The sequence below is a fragment of the Pteronotus mesoamericanus genome, unplaced genomic scaffold (genome assembly GCF_021234165.1).
Source record: "Pteronotus mesoamericanus isolate MK-2021 breed Mesoamerican mustached bat unplaced genomic scaffold, CSHL_Meso_final contig_44, whole genome shotgun sequence".
Lineage (NCBI taxonomy): Eukaryota > Metazoa > Chordata > Mammalia > Chiroptera > Mormoopidae > Pteronotus > Pteronotus mesoamericanus.
Window position 1 is genome coordinate 6,355,386 of NW_026555166.1, and position 22,716 is coordinate 6,378,101.

Genomic DNA, 22,716 nt, shown 5'->3' on the forward strand with positions numbered 1-22,716 from the left:
TAACAAACTCACGTAATAAGATGGACAACAGCTAGGAAACACTAGAAAAGAGTCTTGTCAGCATCCACCTGCATTTTAACCATCATCAGTCCCAGGCAAGCCTTCTAGTAAAAGTACTCAGTTGTACTAAACCTTAACATATGAGAAGTGGACATAAAATTTACATAACATGGAATAATGACAAAGGAAAAAAGAGCCTGTTATGAATATGGCAGACAAAAGAAATTAACCATAAAATCTTTTTAAATTTAATAGTTATAGAGATGAAACAAGAGGCAGGAGCAAGAACAAGATGACAGTTTTACACCCAAAAAGTTCACAGTGATGTTAGTGAGTTAGTGAAGAGCAGAACTCAGTTAAAATTATTTCACAGGTTCAAAGAAAGGTTGAAAAACTCAAGAGCTCATAAATTATAAATAAAAGCATGTTGAAGAGAAAATAAGTAGTTCTAGAGATGGAATAAAAAAAAGAGCAACAAATAGAGAAAAATTTTTGCAAAATAACCTGAAAGTCCCATTTAAGAGATAAAGCTGGATTAGCACAAAACCTGCTCTGCGGCTGGTTCCTTATGTATTCTCCACAATAGTGACCTTATTAAAATAAAAGTCAGATATCAATCTTCTGGCTCAGAACCCTCCCAAAGACTTCTCATCCCATTCAGAATATAAAGCAAACTCATGATTCCCACCAGGACTGCCACAGTAGGCTTTTTGTTCCACTCCAGTTTCATATGGTCCTTGCTAGAAAATGCCACATTGTCACATTAGCTAATCTCTCTGCCTAGGATGCCTTTCCCTGCCAACCTTTTATGACTCACTCTCTCACCTCTGTAGCCTTAGCTCAAATGAAACCTTCCAGGTGAGACTTACCTTACTCCATTAAAACTGCAATATTCCCGCCCATACTTATCACTGACTAACATCCTATATATTTTCCTTATGTAGTTAATATATGATCTCCCTCCCCTCATGCCACTAAGGAATATCCCCAGAGTTTGTGCTTGTTAGTTTTTACTACTTAGTTCATTGCTATATCCCCAGTACCTAGGAGAATGCTTAGTAGTGAATATTTGCTGAATGGAAGTCAACTGATTAAGGACAGAAGTCTTTTTTTTTAAAGAGAAACATTAAGTTGAAATATATTAATGAACACAGTAGAGTGAGGTTAAGTGCTATACACTAGGATGGGATTACTGATACATCATGAAATAAAAAAAAAAAACCTACAGATCTATACTGGATAAGACACTTTTATCACTAAGAATGAAGAGAGGAGAAAGACAACTACCGAAGAGGAAAAAAACAGGTACAAAAAGAGATGAAATCTTAAAATCTAAAGAAGGGAAAGAGCAAAGAATCAGAGAAAAAAACAATAGAAAAAAATAATGTCTGTTGCAGGCAGGACAATCCTTGCTACTACCCTCACTTAGTAGCTGTTCATTACAAAGCCCAATCCCGTATCCCTCTCAATTCCTAAAATGAGAGCCAAAGTAAGTGAGAATAATCCTTCCCCAAGGTAGAAGGACCACCCTCTTAACCATGGGTACAAATACATTAAAACAATTCATTTACCTATAATTTTAAAAGAATGATTCTAAATATAGGTACCTGTTGTTGCTGGAGTGTCTCCCTTTTGTTTTTGGAGCAGTGAGGCAGGCTGTTTAGATTCTTTCATTACCTCTGACACACTTGAGATTTTTAGTGGACCAGCCTGAATCTTAGAAATGAAAAACATTTAACATTTTGGATATAATACCATTTATTTAAAAAGGTAGTATACAGTAACATGTTATTTCAAAAGTCATGTCTTTCAGGTTTTTAACATAAAGTTAACACTTTACAACATAATATATTTTATTAACCATAGTAAGAGAAGCCTTCATATTAGAAGAATACATTCCAAAAATTTCATTTCTAAGAACTAGCCCATATTTTAGTAGTAACAAAGGCTTCTCTTAGGGTAACTAATAAAATACGTAATGTATGACTTTCTCTTTAAACACCACTTTTTTACATATACAATATTGAGAAGGCTATTTCTGTTTGCTTCCTAAATCAAATTACAGTGTCTCCTGTATACATTCAGTTAGAAACAAGTGATTTTTACAGGCTCTGAGTAAAAATGAAAATTAGCTTTTCATATCTTTAATCTCCAGGATTCATGCAACTACATACTAGACTATATACTCCAACTGTCACGCCTCCTTTTCTCTTCCTCAGTTACCACATGCCTTTAGTTTAAGGCACTGCTCATGAACAGGACTGCCAGATGATGAGCTGGAGAAAATTACTGAGTAATAGCAATATTTTCATTTACCTATGTTGTCCCTCTTTTTGCCAGAACTTGGCGGGCAGAGGAACTCGGATACCCCAAAAATGACTACTCAAACAAAACAGAAATGGTCCAAAATTTTGTCACATTAGAAATTAAACATACATGCATTTTCTCTTTTATAAAATCTTTATTTTTTATTTTTTCCCAGGATTGAGCACCGGCCTGCAAACCAAAGGGTCACTGGTTCAATTCCCAGCCAGGGCACATGCCTGGGTTTCAGGCCAGGTCCCCAGTAGAGAGCGTGTGAAAGGCAACCACACACTGATGTTTCTGAACCTCTTTCTCCCTTCCCCTCTGTCTAAAAATAAATAAATAAATAAATAAATAAATAGTCTTCCAAAAACAAAAAACAACAACAAAAAAAAATAGCCTGTTCCTGGGTTGACATGTTGGAATGTACTATGTGGCAGGCACATAAAAAAAAAAAATTATTATTTTTTAAATCATGAAATACATGCTCACTATAACAAGCAAAATAATATCAAGACATAGCAATGGTTTCAATTCGCCTCTTTATTGCTCCTTTCCCTCCTAGCACTCTCAGACGGCTACTGTTAATAGCCTGAACTATACCCTTCCCCTGCCCCCACCCCAGCAGAAGCTCAGGAACATACACATATACAATTTTTCATTTCATTAAACAAACTAAAATAGGGTAATTTATACAAATTACCAGGTAACTTGCTTTTTCTCATTTAACACTATATCATGGACATTTTCTTCCTAGTCAAGAAATTCTTTCTTGTGCATAATATCATAATTTAACTGCATATCCTAATGTAGTTGCAAAACCCATAACTTGATCAAGTATTCTCCTATTTTTGGTCATTCAAGCTGTTTCCTGTTTTGTTTTGTTAAACATCCTTATCCATATAACTGTAGTGGAAAAGCACTGTAGTGTGGTATCTGTAAGACAGTTTGTCTAAAGAGGAATTGCTGGGTCAAAGGCATTGAATATCTTCAACTGATATTAACAGATCCCTTTCACATAAGGTTCTAGCAACTCATACTCCCACAATAAATGTGTTTGTGTATAAATATGACCTATTTCCAGACTCAGTTGCTCTCTTTAATTTCTATTTCTGTGTCAAACCTTACTCTTTATTAATGAAGACTGTAACAAAGTAATTATCTGGAAAAGCAAGTGTCACCTGACCCCTCCCCACCCCAGCATTTTTCAAAATGTTCTTGGCTACATTATTAATCCTTCCATATGAACTTTAAAATCACCTTGTCTAATTCATCAATGTCTAGAAAAAGCTATTAGAATTCTTATTTGGTATGTATATATGTATATGTCATTTCTTTCAACTATATACAAATTGAAAAGAAATTTGAGAGAAAGGACGTTTTTAACATATTAAGTCCCATCCAAGAACACACAGCATTTGTCTCCATTTAGGCTGGCCTATTCCATGTCCATTAGAAAGATTTTAAGATTATCTTCTCTCAGTATTTACTGTCTATGTCATTTACACATGTTGGCACTAAAAGGGTTCCCATTAAATAACGCAGTTTCTGAAAGCAGTAATTTGATAACAATATACAACAGTACAGAATGCTAAATAAATGGTAAAAAATTTTTAATGAAAACACTCACTGCTATTTTAATTCAGAGGGGAGAAAACTCACTTTGATCTGGGTAGTGAAGGATGCAGGACTTGAAGAGAACATTAGCAGGCAAAGAAAGGAAGTAATTCCAGGTAAAAGACCGTCATGGGAAAGTCATGCAAATGGAAGGGATCTTTGTTTAGTTCTCTGCTTTAACCAAGGCACTTGGAACAGGGCCTAGTCATAATAATCATCTGATATACATTTGTTGAATGAATGAACGAATGGAAAGCATGGGCATATTTGTAAGGTAAACTGGCATGAAGCTAAGAATTGATGTGCAGGACCATTCAGTGGTTAAGACTGGAGAGGAAAATAAAAGCCAGACTGCCAAGCATATCAAATGTCAACCTAAGAACTAGTGAAAACCACAGACTACAGAATAAAAGAGACAATGGGCAGCTCCTAGGCTGACAGTTAATCACTCCTGGCTTCACTTTCGTTTTTCAGGAACATGAGACAAATCTCTAAAGTCTCTGTAGTTTTTACATTGTGTGGTCTTGCCTTTTAAACAACAGGAAATGGCCCTGGCTGGTATGGCTCAGTGGACTGAGCACCAGCCTGCAAGCAGAAAAGTCACCAGTTTGGTTCCCTGTCCAGGCACATGCCTGGGCTGAGGGTCAGGTCTGCAGTTGAGAGGCAACCCAATTGATGTTTCTCTCACACATCAATGTTTCTCTCGCACATCAATGTTTCTCTCCCACTCTTTCTCCCTTCCTTCCCCTCTCTCTGAAAATGAATAAATAAGATCTTTAAAAAAAAAAAAAAAAAGGAGATGTAGAAAAGTTCCTGATAAATGGGCTCATGAAAATATAATGAAAACCTGATAGCACTTATAAGACTCTCTGGTATTGATATGAGGCTGGTTTAGATTATGTTAGGAGAGACCTATGTTAGGATGTGGAGACTAGAAGACAGATAGGAAAGGCGATGTAGGGGGAGAGGAACTAGTTCAATGTGGAGGATAATATGGCTATGAAGTGAAAAAGGTCCAAAGTGGGATAAGAATACTGGTAATGCAAAGAAAATAATAAATATCAGAGATTAAACAAGATAGAATAGCTAACAAAATATAGGTAACTATAGAGATGAATCCAAGGATTCTAACCTAGCTACCAGAGAGCATGGTATTATCTTTAATACGTATAAAGCAAATCAGGAAGAGTGTAAGTTTTGAGGCGGTGCAGTATGGACCTGCCAAGTTACCCAAGTGGAAATGTTCAGGAGGGTAGCTAAAGGACTGAGAAGAGGCCAAAGTTATTATTGAGAGAGAGTAACAAGTCACCTACAAAAAAAATGACACTTGGAAGTCACATCAAGTAAGAAAAGAACACTACTCTGAACTATTCAGCCTGACTCCATGCTCCTAGAATTGTTTCTAGGTATTCCTCCTGGGTCATGTAGCTTAAAATGGACCCAGGATTTTAGAATGAATCCCGAAGATTCTGCTCCTTGGCTACTGGAGCTGCAAGACTGCCTCCCTCAGGCAGCACAGACATTTGAAAGTTCATATGGAAGAACAAACGATGTATGAGACTAAACAAGGACATTTTGAAAAAGCATGTTTGGGGGCTAGGGGTTGTCAGAGGACACTTGCTTTTCTAAACATTAACTCTGTAACAGGATTTGTCTCTAGACCATACTAAATACTAGAGAACAGAAGTCCACCCAGTTTCTAAGCATGAACTTATCTCAGCCACATCCAGCTTCAGAGCATAAGAAAACACCCAATACCAAATCAGCAAAAATATGTGCCTTTTTATAAATTTTTTTCAAGTAGTTGTTTGAACAAAGATGCATTTAAGATTTTTTTTTAAAGTCTAGTGGTAGGGCAGGGGGGAGAGGGGGAGGGATGAAACTTTGAGGAATATGTACAAAGTCCAAGCAATGCCAATCAGTACTGAAGAACCAATCAGTATGTAGCTGAAAATTCTGAGACTGTTTTGTGGTCTAAAGGGAGCCATTACCAATGAAAATATTTGGATTCTCTGTCATAACCATTTTATGTTTATGTTTTTAGTGTTTAAGTCAGAGCTTGACAGCTGCAATGGTACGGACTGACACAGACTCTAGTCCACTGGGCAGCCAGGGTTACCTCTGCGGGAACTGGCTCTTCCATGTACCTTCATGTGCCACACAATTATTTCCTATGTGGTGTATACTAAATGGGAGCTCTTATGGGACTCCAAAGGGTTAAAAATCTAACACTACAGATCAACGTTTTTAAAAAACTGACAAACCCATCTGGCAAGTTCTATTGAATTATACGTGCAAGATACTTTCAAGATGAAACAACCTACTTTTACAGAGTAAACTGAAATAATATTTGAAATGCTTACCGGCTTCTTTGACAATGGAACATTATAAGGTGGGGAACCAAGAACCACTTCAAAGAGTTTGTCTGAGTAAGGTATGGTTTTCTCTACACTTTCCCGGAAATGGGAATCCCATTTGGCATACAGGATAGTGCCACCAATACCTCCACCAACAAATAAAAGACCAGCTCCAGCAATTTTGCCAGGAGACAACCTAAGTGAAAGAAATAGGAAACACATTTATATTTCTTGGCTCTCCTAAACCTACTCAAAGACCTCTAACCTCTACTTCAAGTTTATTAGCACAGCTGCACATCACCTTTCCCTGGTTTGTTTTAAAAATGTCCATAATAGAAAAATGACACTTATTTAGGGATAATTTTAAAAAAATTAAACACAGTAATAGCTAAGATAGGTACATATGAAGAAATCTACCCTTTAACACTTAAAATTCAAGATGTTCACAATCATGAGACTTCCTCTGAACCCAAAAAAGAAATATCGCTAACTTTCAAAGCCTTTCTTCCTTTACTCACACATTTCTGTAAATACAGTAAAATAAACCCTTTACAAAAGTAAGATAATAGCCCTGGCTGGTGGTCAGTGGACTGAGTGCCAGTCTGCGAACCTAAGAGTTTTCAGTTCGATTCCCAGTCAGGGCACATGTCTGGGTTGCAGGCCAGGTCCCTAGTAGAGGATGCGTGAGAGGCAACCACACATTGATGTTTCTTTCCCTTTCTCCGTCCCTTCCTCTCTCTCTAAAAATAAATAAAATCTTAAAAAAATAATAATAACACAAATGTCAAAGAGACCTAATAAACACTTTTTAAGTTACAATGTGTTGAGTTCTGGAAAGAAATTTATTTGCCACAGAATGGGAGATAAGACTATGGGGCCGGGGCAGGGGCATCTACCTTGAACATCATCCATTTACCAAAGAACCAAAATGAGTGTCATAAACCTTCACCTACAAATAAGCAATGTTCCAAAGATATTATGATAAAGCTCCAGTGTTTGTACTCCTTTACAAAAAAGGTTTTAAGCACCTATTCCCATATTCAAAGGAGAATTTACACATGCCCCTCAGCACACAAAAGCCTGTTTGCAGAGAGTCGCACTACATACCCGGAACTGCCTGCAGTGGAGTATCTACGGCATGGTCGTAATGGACGGAGGATAAACTTCCCACAGAGACAGTTCTAAAAAGGAAGAAGAAAACATCACAACCTATACAGTTAAAGGGTTCTGGAAAGCTTTTAAGGTTGGATTTAGAAGTAATACTTTTATTATCTATGTCTTCATTAAACAAAAATTATTTTACTTTCAGAAATTAATTTACCATGAAACATTTACAGACCTTAAAAACAGTGATGTTTCCTGCACACCAAGGCTCATATAAAATAACTGCTAAGATTAAAAAAATTCAGACTAATTAATTAGCACTTTTAAATACTACATATGCTAATTAGTTCTTGGATATAATTGGAATTTGCCATATGCTTTTTTAATTGGCAAGAAAAAAATAAAATATCTATCTTTACTTTGTAAAATTAATTTACTTTTATGGTATAAACTATTTTAACTGTTCTAAAGGCTCAAGTAAATATTTATCTCCATATAGCTAATCTATCTTAACACAAAAGTGAGTATCATCAGGACAATGCTCTGTGATTTGTTTTAATCATAATAAAGCACATAACTCAAATGTTTCTTAACAATATACCTATGGATCCCTTAAAACAAATAAATGCACATCTAAGTTGTACTGCTTGGGGAAAGTTTTGAAAAACTTAAACCATTCATTGCTATCACTCTCAAATTTCAAATTCATTGCATTCATAAATAAAATCTTTCTTTATACCTGGTAGAAAATCAAACTGCAATAAGTCAAGGGGGAAAAATGCTTTCTTTAGGACCTTAATGAAGCTGCATCCAAGGAATATCAGAAGTAAACAAACTTCCTTTTAGAAGTATCTTAAGTGTGAAGAAAATATATCACCTCACTAGAGGGCACATGAAATGACTCTAGAATTATAGTTGTAATTTATACTCTATTTGCCAAAGCCTAATAGAAACATCAAATTAACATATTAATTTGGAAAAAAACACAAAACAAAATAAATATTTTAAAACATGTAAAGCAACTATAATTAATATTTTTAAAGTATTTCAATTATTACTTAAGTGTAGAATTCTCAACATTTTTGAACTGCATTTAACAGAAAAGTGTGTTTTCCTACTGCTCTGTAAAGCAGGTCATATGAAGTTTTAAACAGAACTGCATCTATTTTCTCATGTCAATAGTCCATTCTGTGGAGCTCAAAGCTAGAATTTGAGAATGTCTTGTTCACATCAATATTTATTTTTAAACCGTGTCTTTATCCATCTTCTATTTTCTTTTATCTTAACCCTCTTCCTCCCTTTGACAGAATATATTTGATGGGACTGAACATTTATAGTTTCTAGTTATAAGTAAATTTAAAATCAAAACTCAAAATTTAGTTACGTACAGAGTGGACACTCCCTCATAATTACGACACCAACTTCTCAGAGCCCCCCCTCCATAGGCAGCCAATGCTTTCAGTTTCATGTATATCCCAGGTATATTCTGTGACAGAGAATTCCTGACACACCCCTTTACACAAATGATACCATAACATATATCCCGTTCTGCACAAAAGTTCATTCAACAAGATATGTATTTCAGATCATTCTCTATCAGTACATGAAAATCTTCCCAGGGGATTTTACAAATTCAGTATTCCACTGTATGGATGTTACTTAATGTATTTAACCAGCTCTCTTTAGATGGGCATTGGGGTTTGTCTTAATTTTTGTTATAAGTAACTCTGCCTGGGAAACACACATCATTTCAGGTCAATTCTTAAAGTAAAATTCACAATGTTGATAAATACTGCCAAATTAACCAAACTGCCCTCTAGGAATAATGAGAATGTTTCCCCACAGCCTTTCCACCATACTTTCAATGTAATTTTAATCACAATTTCCCTTACTATGACTGTTCATATATCCATGATCCCTTCTTATTTCCTCATATGAAGGACCAGAGTGTATCTTTACACTACTTTTAAATAGACTAATCTTTTTCATATTCTTTCCTATAAGTGTTCTTTATGTATGAAGAGAAACTAGCCATGTGTATGCTAATTGCAAATGTTTTTATCCAGTTTGTGACCTGCTTATCTTTGCTTGTGGTAGATTCTGCCATGCAAAAAATTACTTTTACATAATCAAAATCATCCATCTTTCCTTTCTTGCCTTCTGGGTTTTCTCGTATTCTTAGAAAGCCACTCTCAGATTATACAATAATTCTTCCATGGTCTCTTCGACTCCCATGGTTTCATTTTTTAATATTTAAACTTCTGAACCTAGCGTAAAGTATTACAGATTCAGTTTTTTTTTTCCAGATGTCTATTCAGTTCCCCCTAAATCACAGACTGAGTGATCCATTTTTTTCCAATGATTTGAAATGCGACCTTTCAAATATATTAAATTCCTTGATGCATTTAAAGTTCCTTTTTTTGTTCCACTTACCTACATATTTATACACTAAAATCACAATGTAGTAACCACTGCATATTAGAATTAGATTTTAATCTGATAGGGACAGTCCTCTCTTTTAGTGCTATTCTTTTTTAAAATTTTTCAGAATCTTTAGAAAAAATTCGTATTGAATTTATGGGGGTGACATTGGTTAATAAAATTATATAGGTTTCAGGTACACAATTCTATAATACATCTGTATATTGTATTGTGTGTTCACCACCAAAATACAATATATAGTCTCCTTCCATCACCATTTATTCCTTTACCCTCCTCCACTTTTCCCTCTGGTAATCACCATACTTTTGTCCTTGTCTATGAGGTTTTTTTTCTTTGCTTAACTCCTTCGCCTTTTTCACGCAAACCTCCTCCCCTCCAACAGCTGTCAGTCTGTTCTCTGTATCTATGAGTCTGTTTCTATTTTGTTAGCTTATTTTGTTCATTAGATTCCACACGTAACTGAAATCTTATGATACTTCTCTTTCTCTGACTGGCACATTTCACTTAGCATAATATTCTCTAGGTCTATCCATGCTGTCACAAAATGTAAAGTTTCCTTCTTCATTGCTGAGTAGTATTCCATTGTGTAAGTGCACCACAGCTTTCTTATCTATCCCTCTACTGATGGGCACCTGGGCTGCTTCCAAATCTTGGCTACTGTAAACAATGCTGCAATGAGCATAGGAGCCTTTCTGTATTTTTATTTTTGAAAGCTGGGCTATCAAAATGCTTTCAATTAAATAACACATCTTCAATTCATTAGCCTACCCTCATATTCTCTGTAGTATTTAATATCCTGAATAGAGCTTTAAAAGTCAAAAATTTAAGTTTTTCATGGTTTTATCACCCAAGTAAGAGTCTCTAGACACCAGTTTAACTTTGCCTACATTAAAAAAAAAAAAAAAAAAAAAAAAAAAAAAAGCTGATGTCTTCTAAGTCTCTCTTAATTTATGTTTTCCCTCCAATAATTAATTTGATGAAGAATTTGGGTTGCTTGACCTGTAGAATTCTCCAGACTGGATTTTGTTCAAGGTGCAATTTAATTTAACATGTTCCTGTCCTCTGTAGTCCCTATAAACTACAGATGGATCCAGACACTTGCTCAGACTCAGGTTTACTCTCTTTGGCAAAGCTTTAGGTGGTGGCTTTAGGTGGTGGTGTGTTCTTTCATCAGGAGGCACACAATTTGGGTTATCTCTCTTTTTGTGATGTTTCCTACTGTGTTGATGCAAAATATCTAAATCCATTAATTTACCAAAAGTTGCAAAAAGTGACCTCTAATTCATTAATTTTTATTTATTATTTGACATATTTTATAAAGAGATGTTTCTCGCAATCTACAATTCGGTTACTCAGTTACCCAATAGTACAATTCATACAGGAAAAGTAGGATAAATGCTTGATTCTTTTTACACTTTTATCCAGTTATTCTCGTAACACCAAACTCAATTTGGTATTTTTTTGTTTTCACTTATTGTGACATATTGTATTTTTTTCTAGAACCTTGCAATCTTATGAGACCTCAAGAACCTCCTAACAAAGCCCAGAAACCCTTAGAATTAGAATGAAATATTTATTTATATAATAAATGGTTTATTTGTATTACTTATATATAATATAAACATAATTTCTATCTATATAATGTTATTTATTATCATAAAATAAATGATACTGTTATTTAATACCACTAAGTTTGGGGTGATACAGTTATAACCAAATAGTTGCTTTTAGCTGTACCTGGAAGTGAGGTACTACTGCAACAAAATAAAAAGTATGCAGTAGTGACTTTAGGACAGGAGGCGGGGAGGGAGGGACAGCGGGGAGGAACTGGAAGGATCTTAAAAAAACTGTTAGCAGAAGCCTGATGGTCTTCATGCAGAGTATTGGCGAGGGCTTAATAAAGGTGAGAAAAATAGTATATTTTTGGAACCTGGGGGGAAAGGATCCTTGTTATGTAGTGGCAAGAGGTGACCAAAATTGTCACCTATGGTGAGACACACAAAACAGAAAATTAGATACAGTTACATAATAGATACTTAATGAACTGATGGATTTAGGTAAACAGAGTTCCAAGCAGAATGTTCAACAAAAATGCCAACTGGTTTCTTTTGGCAGAGTATGAAAAGAGTGAAAATCAGCTGCAAAACAAACATAATTTAAAAGAAATGTAAAGGAGCCAGGACTTGGTTCCTTGATATTTTATAAAGCATCTGTAAAGGAAAACTGTTTCTAATTCTCAGCCTCTTCAGTCAGCAAAGGTCCTCTAAGACTGCTTTAACTGGTATGGCTCAGTGGGTTGAACATTGTGCCACAAAACAAAAGGTAGCAGGTTCGATTCCCAGTCAAAGCACATCCCTGAGTTCCAGGCCGGGACCAGGTCCCCAGTTGGGGGCATGCGAGAGGCAATGGAGTGATGTTTCTCTTGCACACTGATGTTTCTCTCTTTCTCCCTCCTTTCCCCTCTCTCTAAAAAATAAATAAAATCTTAAAAAACAAAAATCCTTGAAGACGTCAAAAGATCTAAGGAGGTTGCTCCTCACACAACCTTTTACATAGAGAAAAGGCCTACTAAGGATCTTTAAGGTATGATTCCCATTATCTTTTTGTTAAACAGTGCTACTGAGAGTCTTAAGGTTTTTACCCCACACTAGCCTCACATGGAACCCAAAATGGAGATGATCTTGGTAAGATTTGTGGAAATGGCTTTTGTCTAATGGAGAAAAAGCCCAGTAAGACCCACAGAAAACACACATAGTTGTTAAAAGAACTGTATTGATGAAAAATACCCCAGCTTGGATGTAAAGGAGCACAGCACAAAACAAAAAGAGGCTTTTGGACGTTCGAACTTATACGGACAGCAGCCTGAGAAAATGACTCAACTGCAAACAGGCTACACTTTTTTTTTTGGAAAAGGCAGGCTAATTCAAGGGGTGAAACTAGGACCCCAGAGAATAGAATCAAGAGCTATGAAGTCATTCAAGCATCAGAACTAAATCTTATTGTACCCAGCCACACTTGTTATGGAACAGTGACTGCTGCGTGACCCTTTTTTTCCCACCTTTTTGAATGGGAGTGTCTAGAGTACCTGTCATACTACATATATGTTGGTTATACAGGGAATAGACTGTCTCTTTAGTTGACAGGTCTTTTGATTGAAAGGAAAAGTACTTAGGGAGCTATATCCTAGGGACCACATCCACATCCAAAGTGTCTTATTGGCAGAGAAATCTGATTTAGAGGACAAGATCCTGGTCCTTTAGTCTAAGTCTGATGCTGTGATGGGATGAGATTTTGAAGGGTTTTGAGGGAGGTTGTGAATGATTTGCACATGGAAGAGTGTAAATGGTGGCTGGAGGGCAGACTGTATTACACAAAACTGACTGCAATAATATCTCCTGTACCAAATGTTCTTCCAGAATCTTGCCACTCCTCCAAGGTGAATTCTACTACCCTTACCTTGAACAAGGTCAGGACTTTGTTACTAATTTACTAACAGAGGGCTGTGAAAGTCAAGCTCTGTGACTTCTAAGACTAGAACATGAAGGGCGACAGCTTCAGCCGGGCTGTCTCTTACCACACTTGCTCTGGGAACCCAGCCACCCAACTGTGAGGAAGCCCAAACACATAAGACGCCACATGTAGGTGTTCCAGCCAACAGTCCCAGCTTAGGTGTCAGCTGTAGCCAGTATCAACTGCCGGACATGAGAGTGAGGAAGCCTTTGAGATGACTCTGTCCCCAGCCACTGTCTGACTATAACCTCATGAGGGACCCTGAGCCCAGCAGAGCCCAGGCAACCCCCAGAACTGAGACAGTAAATGTTATTTTGTCCCAAGCTTGAGGTGGTTTATGTAGCTATGACTAACCAGAACACTATCTTTATGAACTCATGAATTTAAACACTTTTGATGGACCTTAAACAGCTCCAAGTATTACCCTTTTGAAAACATACTGTAAATTGTCCCATCTTTGGCCAATGAATGCCACTTCAATATACAGTATCATTTTATATTGTGTATATGTGTGTGTATACACAAAAGTGTGTGTGTGTGTGTGTGTGTGTGAGAGAGAGAGAGAGAGAGAGAGAGAGAGAGTTCTGTCTCTATACCTCAGGCCATCTGCAAATATCTAGTAGCAAGGTTTTTTTCCCCCTACGTTTAGTAAAACTCGTAAGATTCACTGTTTTAAAGTGTACAATTCAGTGGCATTCAGTACATTCACACTGCTATACAACAATCACCACCACTAATTCTAGAATATTTTCATCACTCCCTAAGGAAATTACTGTACCAACTACGCAGTCTCTCCACTATCATCTCTCTCCAGCCCTTGGCCACCACTACACACTTTCTGCCTCCACAGACTTGCCTATTTTTGGTTATTGTGTATAAATGAAACCATACTGTAGCCTTTTGTGCCTGGCTTTTATCACTTGGCATAATGTTTTCAATGTTTGCCCATGCTGTAACGTAACATGTATGATGCATGCAGCATGTACTTAATTTATTTTATGGTTGAATATAATATTTCATCATACAGATATACCATATTTTGTTTATCCACACCTCTGGTGGACATTTAGGTTGTCTCCATCTTTTGGCTACTGTGAATAGTGCTATGGACATTCATCTACAAGTTTTTGTTTGAACACCTGTTTTCATTCATTTGGGTGGAACCACAGGGTCACATGGTGATTCTACATTAAACTGTACCATTTTACATTCCACAGCAGTGTATAAGGATTCCAATTTCTCCACATCCTCACCAACACTTATTTGCTGTTTTTACTATTATCATCATAGTGAGTGAACCTTCTCATGTGCTTGTTGGCCATTTATATATTTTCTTTGGAAAATGTCTATTCAAGTCCTTTGCCCATATTTATTTGAGTTGCCTTTTTGTAGCTGAGTTGTAGAAGTCCTTTACATATTCTAGATCCTAGATCCTTACCACATATATTATTTGAAAGTATTTCCATTCTTTTCACTGTCTTCCATGTCCTTTGATGCATCAAAATTTTTAATTTTGATAAAATCCAATTTATCTTTTCTTTCAGAATATCTAAGAAACCACAATGCTAAACCCAAGGACTGCCTCCAGAGCTCTCTTTCTCAAGCACCAAGATAAACTCTCTCTTTATTTCTATCCTAAATAAAACTAAATATCCCACTTTAACACACAAAATATTGAATACTTCTTAGTGCTGGAATTCCTTTTTTATTAGTAATAACCTATGGCCCTGGCCAGTGTGGATCAGTTGGTTGGGCATCATCCTGCAAACAAAAAGGTCACTGGTTCAATTCCTGATCAGAGCACATGCCTGGGTTGCGAGTTCAGTCTGCAGTGGGGGCGGCATGCAAGAGGCAACCAAATGATGTTTCTCTCCTTCTGTATCTTCCTCCCTCCCCACTCTCTACAATCAATAAAAGAAAAAAATTTTAATAATATTAGGTTGGCCAAAAAGTCTGTATGGTTTTTTCCATAAAAATAAAAGACATAGTTTTCATTTTCACCAATAACTTTATTGGTTTGGACATTTTGAGTATGTTGGCTATTTCCTGCATGGTATAACACTGATTGTTCTCAATGTCTTTAAGTAAAGACATTAACTTTTACCAGTTGATTACCAGTTGATTGCTATCAACTTCAACTGGTCTACCCAACCATGGAGCACCATCTAATGAGAAATCTTCAGCACAAAATTTTGCAAACCACTTTTGACATGTTCGATCAGTCACAGCACCCTCTCTATACACTGAACAATTTTTTTTTCACATTCCAGTTGTGTTTTTACCTTTCTTGAAATAATAAAGCATAATATGCCAAAATGTTGAGTATTTTTCTCCATCTTCAATATTAAAATGCCTACACAAAAATTCACCAATTCTGATGTTTTTTTAAAGATCCTATTAATTTATGTTTAGAGAGAGTGGAAGGGAAGGAGAAAGAGAGGCAGAGAAACATCAATGTGTGGCTGCCTCTCGCATGCCCCCAACCAGGGACCTGGCCCGCAACCCAAGCACGTGCGCCAACCGGGAATCGAACTGGCAATCCCTTAATTCACAGGCCCCCAATGAAGGACCTGGCCCACAACCCAGGCATGTGTCCTGACTGGGAATCAAACCTGCGACCCTTAGGTTCTCAGCCAGCGCTCAATCCACTGAGCCACACCAGCCAGGGCTAGAAATATAATTTTTTAAAACACAAAAAATAAACCAAAAAAAGCAAGACAGTATGTCCAGTTTCCATGTAATGTCCTTGCATAGATCATCTTTGCCTCAGTTATACCAAATTAAAGTGAACATAGAAAGTAAACACAATGCAGCATTAAAACCTGGAAACAGAGACAATAATTAAAGTCCCCTGATATGAGCCCTATCTAAAGGTTCCAGGTTTCCCCTCTAGACTTGCTAATTGCTGTAACTGACAATGTTTTGGTGAGTTTTGTCATAAAGATTCTTCCCATAGGAACAAAAGACAGCCAGAAGTTAATGACCAGTTCTGTATTTAAAATGCAGTTTAATATGCAACAACTTCAATTTTTCTAGAGTTAACTAAAAAGTTTTGTAAGAATCATGCGTTAGGGTTAAAAAAAATATCACACAATTAAATACATTAAGTTTTGCACTGCAGCAGTATTATCTCTCAGTATAAATATATATTCTGTGTCTAGGATAAAAAGTGCTCTTCAGTTAGGAAAAGGAAATGGCAGATATTAACCAATATGACAAAGGCAGGAACTTATTACTTTAGTTCTCCTTGCATGTATGTATGAATGTATATATTGCTTACATATTCTCATTTGTGTTTTTTAAGTTAAGATGTAAAATTTATTTCAAAATGGTTTGAAAGCCACTGGTCTTGAGAAATGAAAACAAGAAATAATAAAAAAAGGATTCTAGTGTGGGTAGGAGCAAACAGCAGGCTGCATGATATACTGAACTACTTTCCACAATGTACTTGTATGCCTGGCAGACAATTCCACTGAGTAACACACTGTTTTATAACCCCAACTGAAAAAAAGAATTCTAGAAGATGACAGCTAAAAATGTCGGCACACAAGTTCAATCCGAACTAGTTTTGCTATCAAAGTGGGTCTTAAATAAGCTGGCTTTGTCAGTCCTCTAGAAGTTTCTTCCAGTTCTCTTTAGTGATAAGCAGGTAACATTACTGCATGTGAAGATGACCACAACCAAATCTGTAGTTTAGGAGAGGGCTAGACTGGGCCTCCAAAACCCAATGCTCAGAAATGATTGGGTCAGGTGATGCAGTAGTACAGTACTGGGACTAAGAGAAGACAGATGATGTTAGATCTGGGAAATAAACTGAGGAAGACCCAGAGCTCTGAAGTACATTTCTGGAAAATAAAACACAAAAGATAACAATTCATTTCTGCTGAATGTCCACATACAAAGAATTTAAGGATGATGAGTCCAGATATAAAGAATAAGGTAGATGCCATCTGTGATGGTTAACTTTATATGTCAACTTGGAGGATGTTTTTGAGATTAACATACAAATCAGAGAACTGTGAGTAAAGCAGCTTACCTTCCACAATGAGTGTGGAGCTCCTATGCCATCATTAGAAGGCCTGACCAAAACAGAACCCGCCTCCCCAAGCAGGAGGGAATTCTCCAGCCTTCAGAGAAGAACTGCACCATCAAATCTCCTGGGTCTCTGTATTACTAGCCTTCAGACTGAAAATGCTCCATAGGTTCTCCTTGGTCTCTGCATATCAGGCCAGATGTTGAACTTGCCAGCCCCAACAACTGCATAAGCCAATTCCTTACAATAAATCTTTCTATCTATTTACATATTCTATTGGTTCTGCTTCTCTGGAGAAAAGAATACATCATCAAAGATGCTAAAACCTCTAGGGGTTTAAAGGGCGGTCATGTTTATTCTTTCATTCAAACATCACAAACACCTACTTACTGAGAATTTATAAGGGAGCCATGGACTATTGTTAGTGAAATACAGCAGGTAAAAAAATATGGACAGGACCTTTTTGTGACGTTCACATTTTAATGTGGGAAATACACAATAAATATACATTTATGTCAAGCAGTGGTAAGGGCGACAAAGTAAAACAGAAGTAGGGCAATGATAAGTTCAGACTGATGCAAAGAGAGAGAGTAGTTGGGCTTGTTTTAGATAGGAAGATTTCTCTGAAGGAAATATTTGAGAAAATATCTGAATGAAGGCAGTGAGCTAAGCAAAGATGTGTGGGGAAGACTTCAGGGCAAAAGAAATAGCAACTGAAAAGACAATGAGGTCCGTGTTAGAAATGCCAGAAGAAGAGACTGACGCAGAATAGAAAAGTGAGATAACCAAAAGGCCAGATCACGAAGAGCCTGGTGGGTATGGTAAAGAGTTTAGACTTTATTTTGAATATGATGGGATGTCACTGAAGAGCATGGCACGATCTATGTACTTAAAAAAAAAAAAGCCTTTATTAACTACTATGTAAAGAACTGATTCTAGGAGGGCAATAGTAAAAGCAGGGAAGACATTTAAGATGAGGTTTGAAGGAATGGAAAGAATTTTGATAAATGGTTATTCTGCATAAAGTTGACAAAATCAAAAAAGAATCTTAAAATTTGGGTACAAAGGTAAAAAAAAAATAGAGTCATGTGCTTAGGAATTAAAGTTCTAAGAACGGATGTAATCCTACGTAATAGCATATAAAAAGATGGAACAACAATAAGATATCACTATAGACCTGTCAGAATGGCCAAAATCCCAAACACTGACAACACCAAAGGCTGACAAGAAGGTGAAAGAAGAACCTTATTCACCACTTCTGGGAAAGCAAATGATACAGCCACTTTGAAAGATAGTTTGACAGTTTCTTATAAAACTACACAACCCTCACAATACAATCCAGCAATTACACTCCTTGGTATTTACCCAAGAGTCAAAAACTTATGTCCACACAAAAACCTGCATGTGAATGTTTAGAGCAGCTTTATTTATAATTGCCAAAACTTGGAAGCAACCACGATGCTTTTCAGTAAGTGAATGGATAAACTGCGGTACATCCAGACAATGAAATATTATTCAGTGCTAAAAATAAATGAGCTATCAGCCCTGGCTAGTGTGGTAAGGTGGACTGAGCACCAGCCTGTGAACCAGAAAGTCGCTCGTTCGATTCCCAGTCAGTTGGGAGCCAGGCTCCCGTTTAGGGGAACGTGAGAGGCAACTGGTCGGTGTTTCTCTCACATTGATGTTTCTCTTCCCCTCTTTCTCCCTCCCTTCCCTTCCCTTCTCTCTAAAAAGTAAATAAAATCTTTTCAAAAAATAAATAAGCGAGCTATCAAGCCATGAAAACACATAGAAAAACCTTAAATGCTTACTACTAAGTGAAAGAGGTCAACCTGAAAAGCCTACACAATGTATGATTCCACCTAAATGACATTCTGGAAAAGGCAAAACTATGGAGTCAGTAAAAAAGTCAGTGGTTCAGGGGTGAGGGATGAGGGGAGGGGGGAGTCCTTAGGTTGGGGGAGTGATGAATAGATAGACAGAAATTTTAGGAAGGGTGAAAATACTTTGTATTATGCTGCAACGATGGATAATGGCATCACGTATTTGTCCAAATGCATAGACGGTACAACACCAAAAGTGAGCCCTAAAGAAAATTAAGGAGTTTGGGTGATTATGATATGCCAAGTAGATTAACCAGTTGTAACAAATGTAGCAATCTGGTAGGGGATGTTGATAATGGGGAAGGCTATGCATATATGGGTGCAGAGGAATTATGAGACATCTCTGTACCTTCCCCTCAATTTTCCTGTGAACCTCAAACTGCTCTAATAAATGAGGTGTCAATTTTAAAAAGAGAGTGAACACAAACCTTGGGGGTATACTTAGAGATACATGGAAGCAGCACACTCAACAAAGGGAAACAGGAGAGGCAAAGTGTGTAAGATGAGCCCTAAGATACTATTATCAGAAAAGCCAAAAGAGCAAAGAGTTTCATGAAGCAACAGTATCAAATGCTATAGAATGATTGAGGAGATGTAAGAGTAAACCAATGAATTTTGTAAAATGATTTAAAATCTTGTAAGACAGTAATTTTAAGAAGGTAAGAAATCTTGGTTGCAAGCCAGAAAAATGTTTATATTTAATGAACTCAATCTGTTTTCTTCTAATTTCCTAATTAGGAACCCAGTAAGTGAAAAATACTTTGGGCCATCAATAGATGAGTTTATAAAACAACTACGGGACATTCACAGAATGGAATTCTACTCAACTATAAAAAAAGAAGAAAATTTTACCCTTTGCAATAGTATGGACGGACCAGGAGTGCTAAGCTAAGTGAAATAAGCCAGTAGAGAAAGACAAATACTGTAGTTCACTTATATGTAGAATCTAATGAAAAATACTTTGATAAAGGCAAAGAAAAAAGTAATTTTGGACTTCAGGGCCGACAAAGGGGGACAGATCAGTGCCACCCATTAATCTGAAGACAGAATAAGGAAAAGTGTGCCATGAAGGGAAGGCTCCAAAACCAAACTTCAACAATTCTACCTGGAAAGGGTGCTCTACTTTCTTCAACCTCTTAGCCCCACTTGGGTGATACCATAGGCCAGATTCTAACAAGGCTCCAATGATCTCCACTCCCTGCCGTTAAGCCCATGATTAGGGTTAGAGATTATTAATTACTTGACTTTGAATTAATCAAAAGGAGGTTACCCTGGTCGGCCTGGCCTAATAATAGAAACCTTTTATAGCTGGGTTTAGAGATCAGAAACAGGGAAGTAAAGAGATTTTGAAGTCAAAGTGACAAGCTCCTAGTATCCTGCAGGAAAGCAAATACCCATGTTATGAACTACCTGAGGGCCCTGTGGCAAAAACTTCAAGCAGCCTCTAAGAGAGGCTAGGTGAGAGCTAGTAAGAAAACAGGAACTTCAGTCACACAGTTCCAAGGGACTAAATTCTGCCAACAAAACTGCATAAGCTTGAAAGAGAACTCTGACCTCCAATCAAAACCACAAAACAGCCAAAACCTTGATTGCAGCATTGTGTGACACTGAGCAAGAACCCAGATCATTCAAGTCCCAAAACTGTAGGGAAATAAATGGGTGTAGTTTTAAGTTGCTAAACTTGTGGCATTTGTAATGTAGCAATAGAAAACTAACAGACACCATTTTCCTATGGAAGAGGCTGTTTCTCCTACCCTAATGAATGAGTAGGTAAGGAAACTTGGGCGGGGAGGGGGAGGGAGGTTCGCCTTTTAGGGATTTTATTCAATTACTGCATGAGTCACGGTTACCTGCTTTGCAATACAACAGGTTTCCAAAATATCAATTTTCTGAACAGTGTGATCAATGGAAATAGGTTTCCTTTTTAATTTTAGAAAGTTACTTTGATAATTATGACGAAATAAAATTGGGTGTCTAGGCGCTTTGGATGTTTGCCAAATTGTCCCAGCACCTTGGAGACACTGATCCCCGGGCTAATCTCAAAAATGAGCACAAGGTCATGACTCCTGTCCCTTAAGTACCAAGAGTCTGAACTCCATAAACTATAATCTTTTATTTTTGTTTAGGTTAATAATCGCTCAGAGATGTTCTCAGTTACGAAAAGAAGTCCCTCCAGAATAATTACAACTTTGACTCCTAAAACGCGAAATCTTAAGAGTCCGTGCACTTTCTTAAATATGCAGTAAACCAAGGCTCTGCATTTCCTGCTGGGAACTGTAGTTCTCCCCCTCGACCTTCAACCACTGGCTGCGCGATACCGATCACACGCACAACCGGCCACCCGGGCGCCAGGAGCCACGATTGGCCCTTGAATGGAGCAGCGCGGGGCTGATTGGATGATATGTCCCCAAAACCATGCCTCCCGTCCTGCGCTCGCCTACCCGCCACCTTCTCTTTTCCACACCCCATTCCGCTTCAGCAATTACCCTCAAGGCATCCCTATCAGGCGAACTCCCGAATTAAAGGCCCTGCGGATCCGCCCGAGATTATCCCGAAGAGGACGGCCCTAAAACACACCCTTATCCGGGGGCCTAGGCAGAGCGAAAGCCTACCCCACTTCCCATTGGTTGCCCCGGGGCCCGCTTCACCACGCGCTCCCTCCTGGCGCCTCGGCGCTCACCTGGGCGGCGGAGGTCACTCCGGATAACTGACAGACTCGCAGCATCTCGGTCGGGTGGACAGCGCTGCGGGTATACGCTGGAGCAGCCGGACCGGTACGAGTAGGAGAAGGCGGGCGTGAGTGCGTGCGTGCGTACGTCCGTACGTCCGTCAGTCCCTGCCGTCTCTCCGCGCTGGGCGTACCGAAGGCGTTAACGCCACTGCGCACGCGCATCCCAATTTCTCGCCCAGCCCTCGTAGCTCCTAGAGGGTGGGCCGTTCGTCGGTGGGCCGTGTGGTTTTTTCATTTCCGAGTTGCGCACTGGCTTCTGGATGGTACCCCGAATCCAAGGTTACTAGGTAAACTGGAGGAGAGGAAGGGCGTCTGAAACTCAGGCTGCGGTCCGCTCTGAAAACGGATAGGCGTGACTCTGGAGGATCAAGGAAGAAAGCATCTCAGCCGTCTCCGTCAATTTCGTAGAAAGGAATCGGTCTTTTGGCCAAATCCGTGTTGTCTTGGCTTGCGCATCGGTTTCGTTTGACAGTCTTTCTTCAGGAGCCTTCCAGATTGCGGGAGACTGGGTGAACAAACACTGGAGAGACCTTTGCGCATATGTGTCGTTCACGTAACTAATAGCAGAACGGGGATAGGAACCAGATGGATCGGGTTCCACAGCTTCTACTACTTAAAGAGTAAATTGCAGTTTTCGCCACTAAATTTTTATTTTAGAAAGATAATTTGGCCGCAGTCTATGGGACGAGTTGGAAGATAAGGAGGTCAATGCAGAAGCTCTGTTCAAAGTGTTCC

General features: G+C 38.0%; 1 protein-coding gene across 7 annotated transcripts in view; it reads right to left on the reverse strand.

Annotated features, from left to right (window-relative positions):
• Positions 1-22,099, reverse strand: part of IMMT (inner membrane mitochondrial protein) — a 48,594-nt gene extending 26,495 nt beyond the window's left edge. For 6 of the 7 annotated variants that reach the window (XM_054577674.1, XM_054577668.1, XM_054577672.1 and 3 more), the window contains exons 1-4: positions 21,931-22,099; positions 7,386-7,459; positions 6,285-6,474; positions 1,608-1,716 (exon numbers count right to left, since the gene is read on the reverse strand). In XM_054577674.1, the coding sequence (XP_054433649.1) occupies positions 1,608-1,716; positions 6,285-6,474; positions 7,386-7,459; positions 21,931-21,975 (418 nt within the window). In that variant the 5' untranslated portion in view covers positions 21,976-22,099. The remainder of the gene's footprint in view (positions 1-1,607; positions 1,717-6,284; positions 6,475-7,385; positions 7,460-21,930) is intronic. The other variant, XM_054577669.1, reaches the window with a different exon arrangement.
• Between the last annotated feature and the right edge of the window lie 617 nt (positions 22,100-22,716).